General features: G+C 41.7%; 1 protein-coding gene across 1 annotated transcript in view; it reads left to right on the top strand.

Annotated features, from left to right (window-relative positions):
- The window catches only part of CACNB3 (calcium voltage-gated channel auxiliary subunit beta 3), a 237,108-nt gene that overhangs the window by 100,591 nt on the left and 112,006 nt on the right, over nt 1-24,511 (top strand). Inside the window, exon 7 of the mRNA XM_053705503.1 lies at nt 14,341-14,421. Within this exon, the coding sequence (XP_053561478.1) occupies nt 14,341-14,421 (81 nt within the window). The remainder of the gene's footprint in view (nt 1-14,340; nt 14,422-24,511) is intronic.

Below are 24,511 nucleotides of genomic sequence, written 5' to 3' on the forward strand. Positions count from 1 at the left end.
TATTTCTTTCTAATGACATGATGAGTCCACAGATCATCTAATTACTATTGGGAATATCACTCCTGCCCAGCAGGAGGCGGCAAAGAGCACCACAGCAAAGCTGTTAAATATCACCTCCCTTCTATCCAAACACAGTCATTCTCTTTGCCTACGTTAGTGTAAGGAAGTAGTAAAGTTAGGTGTCTGAAAAGATTCTTCAATCAAGAGTTTATTATTTTATTTGCAGTACTAGTATGTGCTGTTTTTCCTCCAGGGTGTAGCTGTAGTCCATTTCAGTCTCTTCAGTAGAGCATTGGTAGCTTTTAAGCAAAGGGATCTTGTGGGACATAATTCTCACTGCGCCTCCCTCATATTTAAATAACAGTTGCTGCCCTTATTATTATTTTCCACAGGTCAATGCGAGGGAAAGGACCTCGCCAAACCTAGTGAGCTGCCTTGCTGCCAGGCAGATTTATTGAGGTAAGTGCTAATTTATTTATATATATATATTTATATTTTATCTTAAGCTGCTTTAAGGAAAAGACATGGCACTTTACTATTTCCCTGACAGGGATTTTTGATACATTACTCATGCAGGCCCATTTATCAAGCTCCGTACGGAGCTTGAAGGGCCGTGTTTCTGGCGAGTCTTCAGACTCGCCAGAAACACAAGTTATGAAGCAGCGGTCTAAAGACCGCTGCTCCATAACCCTGTCCGCCTGCTCTGAACAGGCGGACAGGAATCGCCGGACATCAACCCGATCGAATACGATCGGGTTGATTGACAGCTCCCTGCTGGCGGCCGATTGGCCGCGAGTCAGCAGGGGGCGGCGTTGCACCAGCAGCTCTTGTGAGCTGCTGGTGCAATGTTAAATGCGGAGAGCGTATTGCTCTCCGCATTTAGCGAGGTCTTGCGGACCTGATCCGCAGTGTCGGATCAGGTCTGCAAGCCCTTTGATAAATGGGCCTGCTAGTGTTGTAAGGGGGATTATGTATGGCAGTATTGCAGACACTGGGGACTTGAGGAGAACTTGGCTCATTTTGGTGGTTTTGTTAATGTTTTTTGCATTAAGATGTCTACTGAGACGTTATTTTTGACACGCCCACGATGGGCGGGGCCTTGTGTGAGGTAAAAATGTATCTCTTGTGCACTTGTTATTTTCTCACTTCCTGTATATGGAGGAGAGATATCTGCATCTTAACGTTTTTCAAATTTAACTGTCATTTGTTAGCCTGTCATTACTGAAACAGCTCCAGTTTGGATTCCGGTTTTAAAAAATAAAGCAGTTTCTTTTTAGATAGGCACCTCAGCAAACCTATTGCTGAGGTGTAGAGGCTGTTTGAGGTGTTAAAGGGACACTGTACCCAAAAATTTTCTTTCGTGATTCAGATTGAGCATGACATTTTAAGCAACTTTCTAATTTACTCCTATTATCACATTTTCTTCATTCTCTTGGTATCTTTATTTGAAATGCAAGAATGTAAGTTTAGATGCCGGCCCATTTTTGGTGAACAACCTGGGTTGTCCTTGCTGATTGGTGCATAAATTCATCCACCAATAAAAAAGTGCTGTCCAGAGTACTGAAACCAAAAAAAAGCTTAGATGCCTTCTTTTTCAAATAATGATAGCAAGAGAACGAAGAAAAATTGATAATAGGAGTAAATTAGAAAGTTGCTTAAAATTGCATGCTCTTTCTGAATTACAAAAGAAAAAATTTGGGTACAGTGTCCCTTTAAGACGTTTTCATTACTCAATATCTTGTAAAATAAAGCATTTTCGTTTTTGTATTTGTTCAAAAAATAAAGCAGTTTCGTTTTTGCATTGCATCAAAAATAAAGCAGTTTCATTTTAAAATTTATGAAGAGAAAAGACAGAAGCGCCACATGGCCCAATATTGTTTGATCCAGAATAAATAGATCTTAAGGTGATGAGTAAACTCACGTTTAGTAGAGCACCTCAGTTAGTGCTAGATATACGGTCTGGGATCTATTTGGTCACCCAGAAGACCAACTTCCTGCACAGGAGCTGATGTCTGTATAGACAGAAGGAAAACACAGGTGCCAATATGGCCTAGTATTGCTGGTGCAAAGGTGTCAATACAAGCAAAGAGATGAATAATACTCACAAAGTGTAAAGCACCTCTCGTGGTGCTATAGAGGCATGAAGGGGTCAATTCAGTCACCCAACAGACTTGTAGCCAGACATCCAAATGGATCCAGAGGTGCAAAAGGATCCCACAATTGATCCAGAAAAGGAATTAATCCTGGTTAGTAACACATCTTATAGCGAGCGCAAACTACCCGGAATCAGGGAGATCTCCCTGATTCCGGGTAGTTTGCGCTCGCTATAAGATGTGTTACTAACCAGGATTAATTCCTTTTCTGGATCAATTGTGGGATCCTTTTGCACCTCTGGATCCATTTGGATGTCTGGCTACAAGTCTGTTGGGTGACTGAATTGACCCCTTCATGCCTCTATAGCACCACGAGAGGTGCTTTACACTTTGTGAGTATTATTCATCTCTTTGCTTGTATTGACACCTTTGCACCAGCAATACTAGGCCATATTGGCACCTGTGTTTTCCTTCTGTCTATACAGACATCAGCTCCTGTGCAGGAAGTTGGTCTTCTGGGTGACCAAATAGATCCCAGACCGTATATCTAGCACTAACTGAGGTGCTCTACTAAACGTGAGTTTACTCATCACCTTAAGATCTATTTATTCTGGATCAAACAATATTGGGCCATGTGGCGCTTCTGTCTTTTCTCTTCATAGATTGCTGCTCCTGGATCCTGGCCTGGATCATCACAGATAGCTGCCTCCCATCCCAATAGAGACTTTCATTTTATTATCACTGTGTTTGTTTTGATTGTTTATTACTTTTACCCTGTATCACATTGCTATCGATTAACACTGTATAACATTGCACATTGTATGATTTATCACTTTAAAACCACATTGACACTGGTTCCCACAGTATATCACCTTGATTTATCACTTTAGCATTTTTTAATATTAATCTAACATCTAGATACATAAGTATAGAATTATTATAGAAGTATAGAATTATTTGGTCACATCTTCTCTCCTACACTTAGGGCGCCCCCTCTTTTTCTTTTTTGATCATTTTAAAATTTAAAGAAACAGTAACGTTTTTTTCTTTATTTAAATTGTTCATAATTTAATTATTTAATTATTTATATTTATTCTGTTAAGATGGACCAATACTCTGTTACAGATTACAGATGTCCTTTATGTTTGAATGCTAATATTGAACCACCAATTCCTTTTTGTTCCTTATGTGTTGAGAGAACATTAAATCTTAAAGGGACATTAAACCCAAAAATTTTCTTTCATTATTCAGACAGAGAATACAATTTTAAACAAAATTACAATTTACTTCTATTATCTAATTTGCTTCATTCTTTAGATATCCTTAGTTAAAGAAATAGCAATGCACATGGGTGAGCCAATCACATGAGGCATCTATGTGCAGCCACCAATCAGAAGCTACTGAGCCTATCTAGATATGCTTTTCAGGAAAGAATATCAAGAAAATAAAGTAAATTAGATAATAGAAGTAAATTAGAAAGTTGTTTAAAATAGTATTCTCTATCTGAATCATGAAAGAAAAAATTTGGGTTTAATGTCCCTTTAAGGATAGATTTTTTGAGAATATATTGTCTAAGACGGATGCTGTCCAGGAGTCTTCTGACAATGTGAAAGATATGCCTTTTTTTCCATCAGGTGTCCCAAATTTTAGTACCCATTTATTTCAGCCCCCTGCACTTCCTCTCAAGCTCTGGCTGGTGTCTTTTTGCAAGACATTGCTTCCCTCATGTCTTCTACAGTTTCTGATGCGTTGTCTGCTTTTCCCATGCTACAGGCAAAGCGCAAGAGGAAGTCTAAAGAATCAGTGTGTAACGTATCTGACTCGGTCGTGGCTATTCCGAATGTTTCCTCTCATAAATCTGATGAGGAGGATTTTTCGGTAGCTTCTGAAGGTGAAATCTCAGATTCTGACAGTGTAATTCCTTCCTCTGATGCTGAAGTTGTATCCTTCAGGTTTAAGCTGGAACACCTCTGTTTACTACTCAAGGAGGTTTTGGCTACTCTGAACGACTCTGACTCTACTGTCATTGTCAACCCTAAAAAGTGTAGTAAACTTAACAAGTATTATGATGTACCTTCCATGCTGGAATGTTTTCCCGTAGCAGATCGGGCTTCAGAAATTATTGTTAAGGAATGGGAGAAGCCGGGTATTCCTTTTTCTCCTTCTCCTATTTTTAAGAAGATGTTTCCCATTGATGACTCTATCATGGAGTCTTAGCAAATGGTCCCCAAGGTGGAAGGGGCAATTTCCACTTTAGCTAAGAGAACTACTATTCCCATAGATGATATCTGTTCTTTTAAGGACCCTATGGATAAGAAACTGGAGGTTTTTCTTAAGAAAATGTATGTTCACCAGGGTTTACAATGGCAACCTGCGGTGTGTATTTCTACCATTTCTAGCGCGGCGACATACTGGTTTGATGCATTATCTGATTGCTTTCAAACAGACATTCCCCTTGAAGAGATCCAGGACAGGATCAGGGCTCTTAAATTGGCCAATTTTTTCATTTCTGATGCTTCCCTTCAAGTTATCAAGTTGGTTGCAAAGATTTCTAGTTTTGCCATTCTGGCTCGAAGAGCTTTATGGCTGAAATTTTGGTCTGCGGATGTGTCATCTAAGTCTAAGCTTTTGTCTATTCCTTACAAGGGTAAGACCTTGTTTGGCCCAGCTTTGGCTGTAATTACAGGAGGAAAGGGTAATTTCCTTCCTCAGGATAAGAAATCTAAGCAGAAGGGATGTCAGAGGAATTTTCGTTCCTTTCGAAACTTCAAGGATAAACCTTCCTCTCCCTCTACAAAACAGGATCAGTCCAAACCTTCCTGGAGACACAACCAATCTTGGAATAAGGGAAAACAATCCAAGAAGCCTGCTAATGATTCAAAGTCAGCATGAAGGGTCTGCCCCCAATCCGGGACTGGATTTTGTGGGGGGCAGACTTTCCTTTTTCGTTCAGGATGTTCAGGATCCTTGGGCAATAGACATCGTGTCCCAGGGATTCAAACTAGAATTCAAGACATTTCCCCCAAGGGGCACATTTTTCTCTCAAGATTATCTGTAGACCAGATAAAAAGAGAGCCATTCTTACATTGTGTTTGGGATCTATCCGAAATGGGAGTGATAGTTCCTGTTCCAGTACAGGAGAAGGGTCTGGGATTTTACTCCAATCTGTTTGTGGTTCCCAAGAAAGAGGGAACCTTCAGACCAATCTTGGATCTCAAGAGTGTAAACAAATTCCTCAGAGTACCGTCCTTCAAAATGAAAACTATTTGTTCCATTCTTCCCTTAGTTCAAGAGGGTCAATTTATGACAAAAGTAGATTTAAAGGATGCGTACCTTCATGTTCCCATCCACAGGGATCATCACAAGTTTCTGAGATTTGCTTTTCTCCACAAACACTTCCAGTTACAGCTCCCAGAATTTTGTCAAAGGTTCTGGTATCTCTGTTGGCAGTGCTCTGGTTACAGGGTATTGCAGTGGCGCCTTATCTGGATGACATTCTGGTTCAGGCCCAGTCTTTTCATCTAGCAAGATCCAACACGGAGATGCTTGTATCTTTCCTGCGCTTTTATGGTTGGAAGGTGAATCTGGAAAAGAGTTCCTTAATTCCATCTACAAGGTTAGTCTTTTTGGGAACCATAATAGATTCCGTTTTGATGAAAATATTTCTGACGGAGGTCAGAAAATCCAAGATTTTATAATCTTGTCTGTCTCTTCAATCCTCTTCTCAGCCATCAGTGGCTCAATGTATGGAGGTAATCGGTCTCATGGTAGCCGCCATGGATATTATTACGTTTGCTCGTTTCCATCTTAGACCTCTGCAGTTATGCATGCTCAGACAGTGGAACGGAGATTACGGGGATTAATTTGGATCAAATGACAAGAGATTCTCTTCCTTGGTGGTTGCCTCAGGATCATCTCTCCCAGGGAACCTGTTTTCACAGACCTAGCTGGGTGATAGTGACTACGGACGCCAGCCTGACAGGATGAGGAGCAGTCTGGGGCCTTCTAAGGGCTCAGGGGACATGGACTTGGGAAGAATCTGTTCTCCATACCAAAAGAGGATTTTTACAGACAGCGCAAACAGGGGGATATATAAGCTTATGATTTCAGAGGATCTTCCTCCAAAAATCCACAACACTAGATTGAGAAAAAGGGGTAATTTTAAAGAAATCAAAAGTGCCTTCTCGGCTAATACCCAAAAAGAGAGAGAAGTCAAGATATAAATATTTTTATTTTATTAACAAAAAGGATTTTTTAAAACCAAATTCTTATACTGGTAGTTAAAAATAAAAATGAATGCACATCAATACAACATGCTAAGTATATGTCTATAAAAATCAATCCTAATGCCCAAAGTACTAAAGGAGGTTGGCCAACCCTAATGTTGCAATATTTAAAATAGTTTCAACAAATAAAATTAGTAAGTTTCAAATCATAAAGTGCAATGTCGCTAATAAAGGTATACAAAGTTTCCTGATAGCAAGATAACTCGCTAGTTAAAATACGGCATTCACCTCATTAAAAACCAACATTAAACTCATAGAAATGCTAATGCAGAGACATGTGCTAGCAGTATAATGATTATAGGTGTGATCTCCATGGATCTCTTGATATACTGCCTGGTTAATAGAGGTTAGTTACCAGTCAGGTGTGTTTAAAGTTCCTTTTCAAACTGTTTGTTTCGGTACCAACAAAAGTCCTAACAAGTGCACTTGTTTACAGTTACCTTTAAAAGTACGTGATTTATACTTGTGTTCCTGTAGAATAATTTTCGTCTCAGCTGATTCTGGAACCGTCCTGTCCCTTTCAGTGTCTTAGCCGATGTGTGCCCCAGAGTCCGCGCCTTCTGATGCTTGACAAAGGCTGAAGTGTATTCAGCGGAAACGCGTTGCAAAATTCCCCATACCAAATGAACGGAATCAAAGAAAGGAAGGAACAGCCGTAGAGCCGTCACTCACTGCCTAACAGAACACTCCCCTAACAGAGATCCAATCACAGCCCTTTCGGAGAAGGCGCAGACTCTGGGGCACACATCGGCTAAGACGCTGAAAGGGACAGGACGGTTCCAGAATCGGCTGAGACGAAAATTATTCTACAGGAACACAAGTATAAATCACATACTTTTAAAGGTAACCGTAAACAAGTGCACTTGTTAGGACTTTTGTTGGTACCGAAACAAACAGTTTGAAAAGGAACTTTAAACACACCGGACTGGTAACTAACCTCTATTAACCAGTATATCAAGAGATCCACGGAGATCACACCTATAATCATTATACTGCTAGCACATGTCTCTGCATTAGCATTTCTATGAGTTTAATGTTGTTTTTTTATGAGGTGAATGCCGTATTTTGACTAGCGAGTTATCTTGCTGTCAGGAAACTTTGTATACCTTTATTAGCGACATTGCACTTTATGATTTGAAACTTACTAATTTTATTTGTTGAAACTATTTTAAATATTGAAACATTAGGGTTGGCCAATCTCCTTTAGTACTTTGGGCATTAGGATTGATTTTTATACACATATACTTAGCATGTTGTATTGATGTGCATTCATTTTTATTTTTAACTACCAGTATAAGAATTTGGTTTTAGAAAATCCTTTTTGTTAATAAAATAAAAATATTTATATCTTTACTTCTCTCTCTTTTTGGGTATTAGCCAAGAATCTGTTCTCCCCATAAACATTCTAGAGTTAAGCGCAATCTTCAATGCTCTTCTGGCCTGGCCTGGCCTGGCCTCAGTTAGCTTTTGCCCGGTTTATCAGATTTATGACGGACAACATAACCTCAGTGGCTTACATCAACCATCAGGGTGAAACTCAGAGTTCTTTGGCCATGAAAGAGGTGTCCAAGATTATTCAGTGGGCGGAGACCAACAACTGTTGTCTATCTGCGATCCACATTCCAGGAGTGGACAATTGGGAAGTGGATTTTCTGAGCAGACAGACCTTTCACCCGGGGGAATGGGAATTGCATCCAGAAGTATTTTCCAACTTGATTCTCAAATGGGGACAGCCGGATCTAGATCTCATGGCCTCTCATCAGAATGCCATGCTCCCGAGGTACGGGTCGAGGTCCAGGTTTGGATAGATGCTCTGGCAGTTCCTTGGAATTTCAATCTTGCATACCTATTTCCTCCATTCGCTCTCCTTCCTTAGGTCATTGCTTGGATCAAGCAAGAGAGGGCGTTGGTGATTCTCATTGCTCCGGCGTGGCCTCGCAGGATTTGGTATGCAGGCCTAGTGGAGATGTCATCTCGCCCTCCTTGGAAACTTCCTCTAAGAAAAGACTTTCTACTTTAAGGGCTCTTCCTTCATCCAAATTTAGTTTCTCTGAAGCTGACTGCTTGGAGATTGAATGCTTAATTTTATCTAAGCGTGGTTTTTCAGCTCCTTTAAAAGTCAAATTTCTGCCGTATCTATTTTGTTACATAAACGTCTGGCAGAGGTACCAGATGTTCAATCGTTCTGTCAGGCTTGGTCAGAATCAGGCCTGTGTTCAAACCTGTTACTCCTCCCTGGAGTCTTAATCTTGTTCTTAAGGTTCTTCAGCAGGCTCCTTTTGAACCTATGCATTCCTTAGATATTAAGTTGTTATCTTGAAAGGTTTTTTTTCTTGTTGCTATTTCTTCTGCTCGTAGAGTCTCTGAACTCTCGGCTTTACAGCATGAGTCTCCCTATCTTATCTTTCACTCGGATAAGGTTGTTTTACATACTAAATTGGGTTTTCTTCTTAAAGTAGTTTCAGATTGGAACATTAATCAGGAGATTGTTGTTCCTTCTTCTCATAAGGAACGTCTTCTGCACAACCTAGATGTGGTTTGTGCTCTAAAATTCTATTTACAGGCGACTAAGGATTTTTGTCAGCCTTCTGCTCTATTTGTAGTTTTCTCTTTCTTTGTGGCTGAAGAGTATAATTCACTTCGCCTATGAGACTGCTGGACAGCAGCCTCCTGAGAAGGTTACAGCTCATTCTACGAGGGCTGTTTCCTCTTCCTGGGCATTCAAAAATGAAGCTTCTGTAGAACAGATTTACAAGGCTGCAACTTGGTCCTCTCTACATACTTTTTCAAAATTCTATAAGTTTGATATTTTTGCCTCGGCTGAGGCTTCCTTTAGGAGAAAGGTTCTTCAAGCAGTGGTGCCTTCTGTTTAGGCTGTCTTGTCCCTCCCTTATTATCAGTGTCCTCTAGCTTGGGTATTGATTCCCAATAGTAATTCGATGATCTGTGGACTCATCGTGTCATTAGAAAGAAAACAAAATTTATGCTTACCTGATAAATTTATTTATTTCTTGACACGATGAGTCCACAGCCCGTCCTGTTTTTGATGACAAGATATTTTTTTGTTATGTTATAAACCTCAGGCACCTCTGCACCTTGTTGCTTCCTTTCTCTCCTTTACTTCGGTCGAATGACTGGGGGTTGGATAGAAGGGAGGTGATATTTAGCAGCTTTGTTGTGGTGCTCTTTGCCGCCTCCTGCTGGGCAGGAGTGATATTCCCAATAGTAATTAGATGATCCGTGCACTCATCGTGTCAAGAAAGAAAGAAATTTATCAGGTAAGCATAAATTTAGTTTTCATGTCTGGTTTAGCGTTCTTCAATATAGGCGGTTAGGTTCTGTTTTTTGCACTTGCCGCACTCCATTGAAGTCTATATTTTGGTTCATGCTCACTCACAAACTTTTTTACTTTCAACTTGTAATACAAGAATATACTGACGCACGTAAAAAGCCTCCATCTATCTAGCGAAGTTAACGTGAGAGCCAGAGCTCTAAATAGCGCAAAACTCTTAATCTAGCTCATTGTTTGTCATTACCACATCTTGTGGAAGTTTATTCCATGAATCAATCACCTTTCTGTAAAATAGTAAGTCCGCAAATTACTCCAGAACCTACTACTACTGAGATCATGACCCCATAATCACAGAAAAATTTGTCAATAGAAGTCAAATGGAAATTTGTTTAAAATCGCATGCTCTATCAGAATCATAAAAGAGAAAATTTGGTTTTCATGTCCCTTTGCGGAACTACTGTAGTGGGAAAAGAGAATAAAAATTATATATATATATATATATATATATATATATATATATATATATATATATATATATATATATATATATATATACAGTGGGGGAAAAAAGTATTTAGTCAGCCACCAATTGTGTAAGTTCTCCCAGTTAAGAAGATGAGAGAGGCCTGTAATTTTCATCATAGGTATACCTCAACTATGAGAGACAATATGTGGAAACAAATCTACACAATCACATTGTCTGATTTGGAAAGAATTTATTTGCAAATTATGGTGGAAAATAAGTATTTGGTCAATATCAAAAGTTCATCTCAATACTTTGTTATATATCCTTTGTTGGCAATGACAGAGGTCAAACGTTTTCTGTAAGTCTTCACCAGGTTGTCACACACTGTTGCTGGTAGGTTGGCCCATTCCTGAATGCAGATCTCCTCTAGAGCAGTGATGTTTTGGGGCTGTCGCTGGGCAACACGGACTTTCAACTCCCTCCAAAGGTTTTCTATGGGGTTGAGATCTGGAGACTGGCTAGGCCACTCCAGGACCTTGAAATGCTTCTTACAAAGCCACTCCTTCGTTGCCCGGGCGGTGTGTTTGGAATCATTGTCATGCTGAAAGACCCAGCCACGTTTCATCTTCAATGCCCTTGCTGATGGAAGGAGGTTTGCACTCAAAATCTCACGATACATGGCCCCATTCATTCTTTCATGTACACGGATCAGTCGTCCTGTTCCCTCCAACTCGTCGTGTTTGGAGGAGAGAGAATGCTGAGTTGCAACCAAAGAACACCATATTTCTCTCCTCCAAACACGACGAGTTGTGTTTCTACCAAACAGTTCTACTTTGGTTTCATCTGACCATATGACATTCTCCCAATCTGCTTCTGGATCATCCAAATGCTCTCTAGCATACTTCAGACGGGCCCGGACATGTACTGGCTTAAGCAGGGGGACACGCCTGGCACGGCAGGATCTGAGTCCCTGGCGGCGTAGTGTGTTACTGATGGTAGCCTTTGTTACATTGGTCCCAGCTCTCTGCAGGTCTTTCACTAGGTCCCCCCGTGTGGTTCTGGGATGTTTGCTCACCGTTCTTGTGATCATTTTGACCCCAAGGCGTGAGATCTTGCGTGGAGTCCCAGATCAAGGGAGATTATCAGTGGTCTTGTATGTCTTCCATTTTCTAATTATTGCTCCCACAGTTGATTTCTTCACACCAAGCTGCTTGCCTATTGCAGATTCAGTCTTCCCAGCCTGGTGCAGGTCTACAATTTTGTTTCTGGTGTCCTTCAACAGCTCTTTGGTCTTCACCATAGTGGAGTTTGGAGTGTGACTGTTTGAGGTTGTGGACAGGTGTCTTTTATACTGATAACAAGTTCAAACAGGTGCCATTTATACGGGTAATGAGTGGAGGACAGAGGAGCCTCTTAAAGAAGAAGATACAGGTCTGTGAGAGCCAGAAATCTTGCTTGTTTGTAGGTGACCAAATACTTATTTCCACCATAATATTCAAATAAATTATTGTGATTGTCTGGATTTGTTTCCACATATTGTCTCTCATAGTTGAGGTATACCTATGATGAAAATTACAGGCCTCTCTCATCTTCTTAAGTGGGAGAACTTGCACAATTGGTGGCTGACTAAATACTTTTTTGCCCCACTATATATATATATATATATATATATATATATATATATATATATATATATATATATATATATATATATATATATATATATATATATATATATATATATATATATAATACAAATTATCTATCAAATATAAATGTAACACATCTATTTTAAATGCACATTAATTATTGTTTTGCTTATTTTTCATGTAATATACCCCTAAAAAGTGTTGTGGTGTTTTTCCACTCCCCTAAGAGGATAGCCTACATAAGCCTTTACATTCTACACACTGATTGTTCAGTTTTTTCAGGAGTTAATTTACATCTGGCTACTGATTGGTGAGATAAAAGAATACTAGGTAAACATACTCATCAGCTTTTCAAAGGGTGTATCTAGTTACTGCACTGTAATAGGAAGCCCCTGTAGACTGTGCCAACAGAATGAGATATATATACTTATATATATATATATATATATATATATATATATATATATATATATATATATATATATATATATATATATATATATATATATATATATATATATATATATAGATAGATAGATAGATAGATATATATATATATATATATACACATACATGTGCACATATAAATATGACTTTAATGTCTCTTAACATAAATGTGCTAGTAACTTTTTCCTTGCTGGAAAATATAGTGATATTTTCCAGTCCTGAGCATTATTATTATTGTATAATTCATAAAATTCCAACTGGTTACACAGTACAGATAGGGGGCTATACAACACACTTTTGTTTCAAAAGACAATAACAGGTTGACAGACTTTATGAGTGGCAGCTGCCTAGCTAGTCATGTGATGCAGCTTTGTTTATTACTCATGTTTCCCTTGCATTCTGTATTGTCCCAGTGTAGCCAATCAGAAGCTGCATGGAGCTGTTTATAAAGTCAGTATTAATTATGCTTTTGCTTATGTAAGGTGGATGTCTGTAACTCATGTCATGTCAGCTGAATAATTACACCACAAAAATATGCTACCTGCAGAAAATTATTCTCTCTGCTATAATGTCTGTCCAACTTCAGTGATTAGATTACTTATTTCCACAAAGAGCTAATGTTTTCCATGTAAATAGTTCCACCTATTTCATTCTTTCATTTTTCATATCTAGGACTATATATCAAGTTCTGTCCACTCTCTGTCCATTACATTCTCATATTTAAGTAACAGATGTATGAGAGCTCTATTAAAATGTGCCAAAAAAAGAAGAGAACCCCCCCCCCACACACACACACACACATATTTGGATAGTGCTCTGTTAAAGGAAGCACATTGCTAGGGGATTAATGGCAACTTTTTAGCTTGTAGTGTAATCATTATCCCCACTCATTATCCAGATGACCTTTCAAAGCAAGTGATATTTTATGATATGAGACAGTGGCCACCACCCCTTTAGAGAGACAAGGATCTAATGTTGCTCTAGAAACCTTATATCATTTTTTATCTGATCCATAACTTATTTCTCAACTAAATGCTTTTTTATACCACAAACTCTTGTTTTATATAAAGTTCCTATCATATAATTTTACTTACAGTGTTTGAATATTGTCTGGAATGCTCAGCCTTAACTGTACAAGTGTAATATTGTTATTTGCATTATGCTAGTGAGATACCACAAGAATAAGCACATTAACATAGAAGCAGACACTACCTCGGTTAGACACTATAAGCAGAATGGTGACAAGATACAGTGTTGCTAACAAAACTGGTTAGTTCAGCAACAAACTTGATAATCATGTTTAGTGACAGAGAGAATATATATCAAACCGACATCACTGTTTCCTTGAATCAGACGAGGAACTTTATTTTGTGTGCATTTGGACTGGCACATACGGCTTGAGACTGGCACATGCTTCTCTAGTTAGTATTGACACCTGCTTAGAGTTAGTGCATGACTGACACTGAATTTAAGGAAATCAGACTGATGCGCACTGTGACTTGTTATTTTACTGTAGGTAGAACCGAGCTATCTCACATCTTGGAGCAATGGTAAAACAGCACACAGACACGTCGTCACTGCATCTTTCCCAGGGATAGATCAAGCATTTTAAGTAGAAATGTATTGTTCTGAATATAGGGATCACTGCAGTAAAGAGAGCACAATATAACTCTTTCAGACAACAATCCTGTTACGGCAGAGAATCTAGGATTGTACACAGTACATTAAAGCCATTGCTGTATATCAATGCTTTTCATTTGGCATTTAGAGTTTTTTTCCAACAGTTCAGCAAAATGTAACTGAATATTGCCTTATGTAGAAGCTTAAGTGGCACATATTTTGGGCCACATTACAAGTGGAGCAGTATTTAACGCTTCGGCACCAACTTTGCTAGAAGTAAACTTTTTTTGTGCACGTCTGGTAGTGCTCGTATTACAATTTTTAAGTAAAGTGTTTTTGCACTAGTGCTAAACCCAATGCGCACAAAAACAACGAACTTAAAATTTCGCAACCGAGATAAGTAAGATATTTCCCAATAGAAGTCAATGAAGCAAAAAGAAAAAACAGGCAGCGTCCTTGCAGCTAATATGTTGTTTTTTATTTGCAGGCAGAGCCAGTTGCACCATATGATGTGGTTCCATCTATGCGACCAGTGGTTCTTGTTGGACCCTCCCTAAAAGGATATGAGGTAGTATAAGGGTGTGAAGGATCTGATATGAGATGCTTATTTCACTGCTACAGTTAACTTCTGTTATTTTTAGGGTAAAGTAATAAAAAAATGCACATCTAAAGAACATTAAACAGCTCCTGGTTTTGTGTAAAATTGTGCTTTCTCCACAATCCATAGAGAGGCAAAGAAAGCAAATTCTGTAACATGCAAACGCTGCAAATAATAAATGAGATATAGACAGTTTGCAGCATTTTCAAAACCTACGTTCCAGATTTTGCTTTTTGGCTGGGACAAAGCACAATTTGCTCTCAAAAACAAGAAGTGTTTGATATCCCTTTAAATTATTTTAATCCTGATATATCTAGATAGAAAATAAATACTTCCTCGTTGTGCTCACATTGTGCTGTTAAATTATATGAACATAAAGGCCTAGATTACTAGTTGAGCACAAAACTGTTAGCACTGTTGTGCATTAACGTCACTTGAGCGCAATGAATAGCGTTTCTGGTTTTGCCCTCATATTTTTTTTCATTACTTGAGTGCTAGTCTAGGCCTCGCTAATATCTGTCATATGCATGGGTGCACTTAATCCCTCACATTATAGACTTCTATGGGGGCGCATCGGTTTTCATGTTGAATATCACTGAAGTTAGAGTACTAAACATATGGTGCGCTAGTAGTGGATTTCTTTGTGTAGTTCTTTGCTATATTATTAATAAGAATTTTTTTACTATAGGTACTAAAAAGCACATCATTTTACAGCAGTATTTTGGGATTGAGCTGGAGTGCACCACTTGGAATATTAGCACAATGAGCATGGTAATATCGCTCCCTGCGCTATTTATATAAAGTATAGGGCATGCTCAAAACCTTTTGGCTGTGTTAAGATGCATTGATTAAAACATTTATCCATCTACTTGTAATACCAGATTGTGCATTATTATTTGCGCAAGGCCAGGCAAAAGATAAAGCATCTTGAGCTATCAATTGCGATCTATGTAATCTAGCCCATAATGTGTTAATAAAGCACCTGTTTTATTATATGAAGTTAAAATATGTTTAAAAACATCTCATGCATCCAACCACAGAATGCTGTTCTCAACCTTTAACTCCCTTCTACGTCCGCCTGCACCTCCGCCCACTATCAAACTCACTGCTTTATTTTATTTTTGAAGTGATCAACACTTCAAAAATACCCAGCCCTCCTACCCACCCCTTCTATTAACAAAACTCTCTGCTACTTTCCTCCTGTAACAGAGGAAGAAGTCTCTGTACTCCTATCTCGGCTCATCTCACAACCTGCCCACTTGATCCTATTCCTTCACAACTTCTTCCCTATCTCTCTGCTTCATTAACCCCTATCCTAACTCAACTCTTTAACCAGTCTCTCACTGCTGGCACATTTCCTGATACATTCAAGCATGTGTCAATCACACCAATTCTAAGAAAAGCCCTCGCTTGACCTCTCCACTCCTTCTAACTATCGACCAGTCTCCTTACAAACTGGTCTATAAGCTAACTCAATTTCTTACAACTAACTTCTTACTTGATCCACTTCAATCTGGTTTCGCCCTAAACACTAAACAGAAACCGTTCTTACTAAAGTAATAAATGCATACAAAGAGAGAAGCGCTCTACCAGGAACGAACAACAGCTCATCAGCTAGTTCTATGGCGATTTACCCTGGAAGCAGCCTCTTTTAGACCAGGGTGCTTTTCACAGAGGAAAACTTTCCTGAAGTATATCAGTCTGATCCCGTCAAATAAGGTCAGTCCAGCCCCGAAATATCAGGCAATTCTCCTCTGAACAAGGAACATGACAACCCCAGATGGTGGTTGAGGTATTCGGGTCCGATGTTGTGTAGGGCCTTAAACGCGTGGGTAAGGAGCTTGAAGGTGATTCTCTTGTTGATGGGGAGCCAGTGAAGGTACCTTAGGTGTTCGGTGATGTGGCATTGGAGAGGGATGTCAAGGATGAGTCTGGCTGAGGCGTTCTGGATACGTTGGAGTCTCTTTTGGAGTTTGATAGTGGAGCCGGCGTAGAGTGCGTTGCCATAGTCTAACCGGCTGCTGACGAGGGCGTGGGTGACTGTTTTCTTGGTTTCAGTAGGGATCCACTTGAAGATTTTTCGGAGCAGGTGGAGAATGTGGAAGCATGTTGAGGTGATAGCATTGATTTGTCGGTCCATGGAGAGTGAGGAGTCCAGGATGAAGCCTAGATTTCGTGCATGGTCGGTTGGGGTTGGAGGGTGACCGAGGGCTGTGGGCCACCAGGAGTTATCCCATGCGGATTTATTGGGTCCGAGGAGGAGGACTTCGGTTTTGTCTGTGTTCAGTTTGAGCCGGTTGTCCTTCATCCAGGCAGTGACTGCTGTCAAGCCTACATGGACGTTTTTTTTGGTGGTGGTGGGATCTCAGGTGAGTGAGATGATTAACTGGGTGTCTTCGGCATAGGAGACAATGTTGAGGTCGTGGCGTCGGACGATGGCGGCAAGAGGGACCATGTAGTTGTTGAAGAGGGTGGGGATCAGCGAAGAGCCTTGCGGTACACTGCAGTTGACTGGTGTGGGTTTGGAGGAGAAAGGTGGGAGTCTGACTTTCTGGGTCCTGCCCATGAGGAAGGAGGTGATCCATTCCAGGGCTTTGCTGTGGATGCAGGCGTCGTGTAGGCGGGTGCAGAGGGTGTTCTGGTCGACAGTGTCGAAAGCTGCTGAGAGGTCTAGGAGGGCGGCGGTTTCTCCTCGGTCAAGCATGGAGCGGATGTCGTCTGTGGCAGCAAGGAGGGCGGTCTCGGTGCTGTGGTTGCTTCTGAAATTGGATTGGGAGTGGTCCAGGGTGTGGTTGGTCTCAATGTGGTCAATAAGTTGCAAGTTGATGGACTTCTCTATGACTTTGGCCGGGAAGGGGAGTAGAGAGATGGGGCGGCAGTTATTTGGGTCCGTGGGGCCTGCCGACGGTTTCTTCAGCAGGGGTTTCAGTTCTGTGTGCTTCCAGATATTTGGGAAGGTGCCAGTTTTGATGGAGCAGTTGATAGTGTGGCGGAGTTCAGGGGCGATGGTGTTGCTTGCTTTGTTGAATATGTAATGGGGGCATGGGTCCGAGGGTGCGCCGGAGTGGATGAATTTCATGATTCTGAGGGTGTCATCTGTGGTGACGGGGCTCCAGATAGTCCATGTGTGGTGAGGGGGTGGGAATTTGGGAGGGGTGTCGTTGGGTGTAGGGGAGTGGGTGGTGGAGGTTGAGTTATGAGGCATGAAACTGTCATAGATGTTGAGGCTCTTGCGGTGGAAGTGTGCAGCGAGGGTATTGCAGAGGTCCTGGGAGGTTGGAATGTTGGTGGTGTCGCTGTTGGGTTTAGAGAATTCCTTGATGACTGAGAACAACTCCTTGCTGTTTTGTGCATTAGAGTTGATTCTGTCTTGGATGGCTGTTTTTTTTGATGGTTTTTATGAGGTGGTGGTGGGTGGTGATTGCTTCCTTAAAGACAGCTTGCTGGATCTCCAGGTTCTTTCCAGTTGTCTGCAGTGGTGTTTGGAGTCCTGGAGGGCCGGGGTGAACAAGCTGGCTTTGTTGGTGGTTTGGCGGCCAGAGGGTTTTTTGAGGGAGGCGAGGGTGTTGGAGCAGTATGTAATCCAGCGGTGGAAGTTGCGGGCAGAGGAGTTGGCGTCTGTGGAGGTAGGTGGGGAGGATTTGTTTAGGGTGCGGTGAAGTTGGTCTTGGGTGATGTTGTTCTAGTTTCTGCGGGGCGGGTGGTACTGTCGGAGGTGGGTGGTGGGTTTGTTGAAGGAGAAGTGTATGCAGTGGTGGTCAGTCCAGAGGAGTTCGGTGATGTGATTGACTGAGATGTGGTTGCCTGAGGAGAAGATCGGGTCGAGGGTGTGGCCGGCTGTGTGGGTTGGGCAGTTTACGAGTTGCTTCAGTCCGATAGTTCCAAGGTTTTCCAGGAGGGTGGAGGTGTTGTGATCGTTGGGGTTGTCAAGATGGAAGTTGAGGTCACCGAGGAGGATGTAGTCTGTTGAGGTGAGGGCATGTGGTGTGCGATGTGGTTGGTGATGATGTCGCAGAAGGCGGGACGAGGTCAGGGAGGTCTATAAATGAGGGTGCCGCGGAGGGTGGTGTTGGGGTTGACCTGGATCTTGAAGTGTAGGTGTTCTAGGCTTGTTGAGTGGTCGTCGGAGCTGGTTGTGACTTGGGTGGTGTGTTTGTAGATGATGGCGATGCCTCCTCCAGGTCGGTTGCTGCGGTCTTTGTGGCAGATCTTGTAGCCGTCGGGTATTGCAGTGGTGATGTCTGGCGCTGATGCGGGATTTAGCCAGGTCTCAGTGAGGAAGGCAACATCAGGGGCGGTGGAGTCTAGAAGGTTCCAGATTTCGAGGGCATGCTTGTGGATAGAGCGGGTTTTGAGGAGGATGCAGTTGAGGTAATTGCCGCTGTTTTTGGTGTTAGTTCGTTGTGTTGTAGTCTGGAGGGAGGGGAAGGAGCAGTTGCGGCAGGTGAAAGGTCCGAAGGTGTTGGTCGGAGATGCGTGGTGGTAGGGTACAATCTACCTATGTTGAGTTCGTGGAGGGTGCTGGCGTCGTAGTGGCGGCAGTTTCTGGAGCCAAGGTTGGTGGCGTTGGGTGCGGTCAGGGTGTGGATGGGCGCTGACGGGCTTGCCTTTGGTGCGCCTTCGGCACGCCAGCAGCACAAGCACCATTAGGTACAGCAGGAAGGTGGGCGGGCTGGGTAGGGGGTAGGTGTGAAATAATAACAGAGCAAACAAAATACAGAAAGATACAGCACAAATACATAGGGATAAGGGAGAGAGAACTAGGGAAGTCTCCCTAAGTGTGATGCGGGAATCCAGACGTGGATCCGTTGCTCAGTATGCCTAGAGGGATATGGCTGCACCTCACTGACAAGGCCCACACTAGGCCGAAACGTACGTCTGGGGTTTTGCTGTTTCTCTCGTTCAGAGAGGGATTGCCTGGTATTTCAGGGCTGGACTGTACTGTTAAGTCAGGATCAGGCTGATATGCTTCAGGAAAGTTTTTCTCTGTGAAAGGCACATGTTAAGCAAAAAGAGGCTGCTTCTTGGGTGGTAACTAGCCATAGAACAAGCTATTATGCTATTGTTCGTTCCCAGGTTGAGCGCTTCTCTCTTTTTATTTATGCAAATTATGACACTTAGGGAAGTCTCCCTAAGTGTGATGCGGGAATTTAGACGTGGACCCGTTGCTCAGTGTGCCTAGAGGGATATGGCTGCACCTCACTGACGAGGTCAACACTAGGCCGAAACATACGTCTGGGGTTTTGCTGTTTCTTTCGTTCAGAGAGGGATTGCCTGGTATTTCGGGCCTGGACTGTACTGTTAAGTCAGGATTAGGCTGATATGCTTCAGAAAAGTTTTTCTCTGTGAAAGGCACATGTTGAGCAAAAAGAGGCTGCTTCTTGGGTGGTAACTAGCCATAGAACAAGCTATTATGCTATTGTTCATTCCCAGGTTGAGCGCTTCTCTCTTTTTATTTAAAGTAACAAATGACCTGCTAAAGTAAAGGGACACTACTCCTTACTAATTCTTCTTGACCTATCCACTGCTTTTGACACGGTTGACCATCCTCTACTCCTAATAATCCTACATTCATTTGGCTTCCGAGACACAGCCCTCTCCTGGTTTGCTTCATATCTCTCAAACCGCTTGTTTTCAGTTTCCGGATCCTATGCTCTAATCCTTTGCCTCTCTCAGTTGGTGTTCCGCAATGCTCTGTCTTTGGTCCTTTGCTTTTCTCTCTGTACAGCCTCCCTTAGAAAACATATAGGAGCCTATTTAAGAACGTGCGAGCGGACATGATCCGATATTTTGCGGATCATGTCCGCTACACATCGATAAATGCTGACAGCATACGCTGTCGGCATTTATCATTGCACCAGCAGTTTTGGTGAACTGCTGGTGCAATACCGCCCCTTGCAGATTTGCAGCCAATAGGCCGCTAGCAGGGGGTATCAATGAACCCGGTCGTATTGTATCGAATTGATTTCCGATGATGTCTGTCTGCCGCCTCAGAGCAGGCGGACAGGTTATGGAGCAGCGGTCTTCAGGCTCGCCAGAAACACGGGGGATCAAGCTCCATACGGACCTTGATATATAGGCCCCATAGCCTCTTTTGGCTTCCAGTACCACTTATATGCTGATTATACCCAAGTCTCTCTTTCCTCTCCTGAAATCTCTCCTTCTTTACTCAACTATATTTCCAACTGCCTCTCTGCAATTTCCTCTTGGATGTCTTCACACTACCTCCAACTCAATCTGTCCAAAACTGAGCTGCTTTTTATAACCCCCCCCCCCCTCTTTGAGACATCTGACATTTCTCTGAAGGTCGGAGACTCTATTCTCAACACCTCCCCACAGGTCCGCTGTCTTGGGCTCACATTTGACTCAGAACTTACATAGAACCCACATATATAAGCACTTAGCAAATCCTGCCTTGCACGCCTACGAAGTCTCCCTAAGTGTGATGCGGGAATTCAGACGTGGACCCGTTGCTCAGTGTGCCTAGATGGATATGGCTGCACCTCACTGACGAGCGGACATGATCTGATATTTTGCGGATCATGTCTGCTACACATCGATAAATGCTGACAGCATACGCTGTCGGCATTTATCATTGCACCAGCAGTTTTGGTGAACTGCTGGTGCAATACCGCCCCTTGCAGATTTGCAGCCAATAGGCCGCTAGCAGGGGGTATCAATGAACCCGGTCGTATTGTATCAAATTGATTTCCGATGATGTCTGTCTGCCGCCTCAGAGCAGGCGGACAGGTTATGGAGCAGCGGTCTTCAGGCTCGCCAGAAACACGGGGCATCAAGCTCCATACGGACCTTGATATATAGGCCCCATAGCCTCTTTTGGCTTCCAGTACCACTTATATGCTGATTATACCCAAGTCTCTCTTTCCTCTCCTGAAATCTCTCCTTCTTTACTCAACTATATTTCCAACTGCCTCTCTGCAATTTCCTCTTGGATGTCTTCACACTACCTCCAACTCAATCTGTCCAAAACTGAGCTGCTTTTTATCCCCCCCCCCCCCTCTTTGAGACACCTGACATTTCTCTGACGGTCGGAGACTCTATTCTCAACACCTCCCCACAGGTCCGCTGTCTTGGGCTCACATTTAACTCAGAACTTACATAGAACCCACATATATAAGCACTTAGCAAATCCTGCCTTGCATGCCTACGAAACATTTCCAGAATTCGTCCCTTGTAATTATGCCTTGCAGGGTGCTACTTTCTGAACCCCATGAGTTAATATAAATAATATTTGCAGAACTCTAGGTCAGTGATGCTTAACAGGTGTCTCTTAAAGATTTCCATTTGAATTTGACCATCTTACACACTGCCTACCTGAGTAGTGCTCTATGGGTGCCATTTCTAATGAGGGTAAAAAAAATGTGTGTTTACAAACAAAAGGGTCACAAGTAAACAGATACACAGGGCATCAGAGACTGAATAGAAATGATATAATTATAGCCAAGGAATGTAAGTGTCCTCTTCCTCACATGCAAACAAAACATGGGAAGTGGGGTTTGTTTACAAAGGTTAAACACAGGTTTGGGATTGAGATTTTTCCTGACTGTGTTGGATGGCTATTCGCCTTCTTTAGATTTTTCTGTTAAATGAATGTGTTAGTTGGACATAACCTAGTTGTTTGTTAGTCCAGCATTTAAAGGATTTAAGAGAAGTAAGGTGGTTTGTGATAAACATAGCCCTCAATAGTTTAGGTTGTTGGAGAGCTTGTTGGCTTCATTGCTGCCAGTATGTTTTGAATTTTGAAGTTGTTGTTTGTATTGACAGTTTTTTTTGGGATTGTCTGCTTACCAGAAATGGTTGATTGCAGGTGGCTTAGGTTTTTATATTTCATATTGACTTTGCAGGTCTAAGATGGGTAAAAGCCAGCACATTTCTCTTTACTGGTGTGACTTTTCTGTCAGCTAGATTACGAGTTTTGCGTTATGAGTATAACGCTGCTTTTTCCCTACCGCTGCTATTACGAGTCTTGCAGGTATAGCTGTACCGCACACTTTTTTGGCCGTCACGCAACGTCAGTACCGCACTTTTAAAAAAGTCCTTTTTCAATGGGACTTCCATAGCGCCGGTATTACGAGTTTTGCCTGGGAGGCCAAAAAGTGAGCGGTACAGCCTATACCGACAAGATTCGTACCGCCATCTAAAGTCAACAGTTATAAGTTTTACGTTACAAAGCTGTACCATAAAACTCATAACTAAAAAGTACACTAACACCCATAAACTACCTATTAACCCCTAAAACGAGGCCCTCCCGCATCGCAAACACTAAAATAAAATTATTAACCCCTAATCTGCTGCTCCGGACATCGTCCCCACTAGAATAAAATTATTAACCCCTATTCCGCCGCTTCCCAACATCGTCGCCACTAGAATAAAATGATTAACCCCTAAACTGCTGCCCTCCTGCATAATAAACACTATTTAAATATAATTAAACCCTAATCTGCTGTCCACACACTCCGCTGCTATAATAAACCTATTAACCCCTAACCCTAACGTAACCCTAACCCTAACACCCCTAACTTTAATATAATTAAAATAAATCTAAATAAAACCTACTATTAATAACTAAATAATTCCTATTTAAAACTAAATACTTACCTATAAAATAAAACCTAAGCTAGCAACAATACCCCCGAAGATCCACTTACAGTTTTTGAAGACCGGACATCCATCCTCATCCAGCCGGCGAAGTCTTCATCCAAGCAGCAAGAAGTCCTCAACGAAGCCAGGAGAAGTCTTCATCCAATCGGCAAGAAGTCATCAGCCAGGCGGGCAGAAGTCTTCATCCAGACGGCATCTTCTATCTTCATCCTTCCGGCGCGGAGCGGGTCCATCTTCAAGACATCCGGCGCGGAGCATCCTCTTCATACAGTCCCAGCCGTACACTGAAGGTTCCCTTAAAGGGATGTCATCCAAGATGGTGTCCCTTGAATTCCGATTGGCTGATAGAATCCTATCAGCCAATAGGAATTAAAGGGTAAAAAATCCTATTGGCTGATGCCAATTGGAACAGCCAATAGAATGCAAGCTCAATCCCATTGGCTGATTGGGTCAGCCAAAAGGATTGAAGCTCAATCCTATTGGCTGATTGCGTCAGCCAATATAATTTTTTACCCTTTAATTCCTATTGGCTGATAGAACCTTCAGTGTATGGCTGGGACCGTATGAAGAGGATGCTCTGCGCCGGATGTCTTCAAGATGGACCCGCTCCGCGCCGGAAGGATGAAGATAGAAGTCGTCTGGATGAAGACTTTTGCCCGCCTGGATGATGACTTTTTGACGCTTGGATGAAGACGTCTACTGGTTTCGTTGAGGACTTCTTGCAGCTTGGATGAAGACTTCGCTGGCTGGATGAAGATGGATGTCCGGTCTTCAAAAACTGTAAGTGGATCTTCTAGGGTTAGTGTTAGGTTTTTTTAAAGGTTCATTGGGTGGGTTTTATTTTTATCTTAGGGTTTTGGGCAATGTTAAAGAGCTAAATGCCCTTTTAAGGGCAATGCCCATTCAAATGCCCTTTTCAGGGCAATGGGGAGCTTAGGTTTTTTAGATAGGATTTTATTTGGGGGGTCAGTTGTGTAGGTGGTGGGTTTTACTGTTGGGGGGTTGTCTTTAATTTTTTTTATTTACAGGTAAAAGAGCTGATTTCTTTGGGGCAATGCCCCTCAAAAGGCCCTTTAAGGGCTATTGGCAGTTTAGTGTAGGCTAGGGTTTTTTTTATTTTGGGGGGGCTTTTTTATTTTGATAGGGCTATTAGATTAGGAGTAATTCGTTTTTATTTTTGATAATTTCTTTTTCATTTTGTGTAATTTAGTGTTTATTCTTTTTTGTAATTTAGATAAATGTATTTTTTTAATTTAATTTATTGAATTTTATTGTAATGTTAGGTGTTAGTGTGAGGCAGGTTAGGTTTTATTTTACAGGTAAATTTGTATTTATTTTAACTAGGTAGCTAGTAAATAGTTAATAACTATTTACTAACTAGTCTACCTAGTTAAAATAAATACAAACTCAGCTGTGAAATAAAAATAAAAGCTAAGAT

The sequence above is a fragment of the Bombina bombina genome, chromosome 3, assembly GCF_027579735.1.
Source record: "Bombina bombina isolate aBomBom1 chromosome 3, aBomBom1.pri, whole genome shotgun sequence".
In the NCBI taxonomy this organism is placed as follows: Eukaryota; Metazoa; Chordata; class Amphibia; order Anura; family Bombinatoridae; genus Bombina; species Bombina bombina.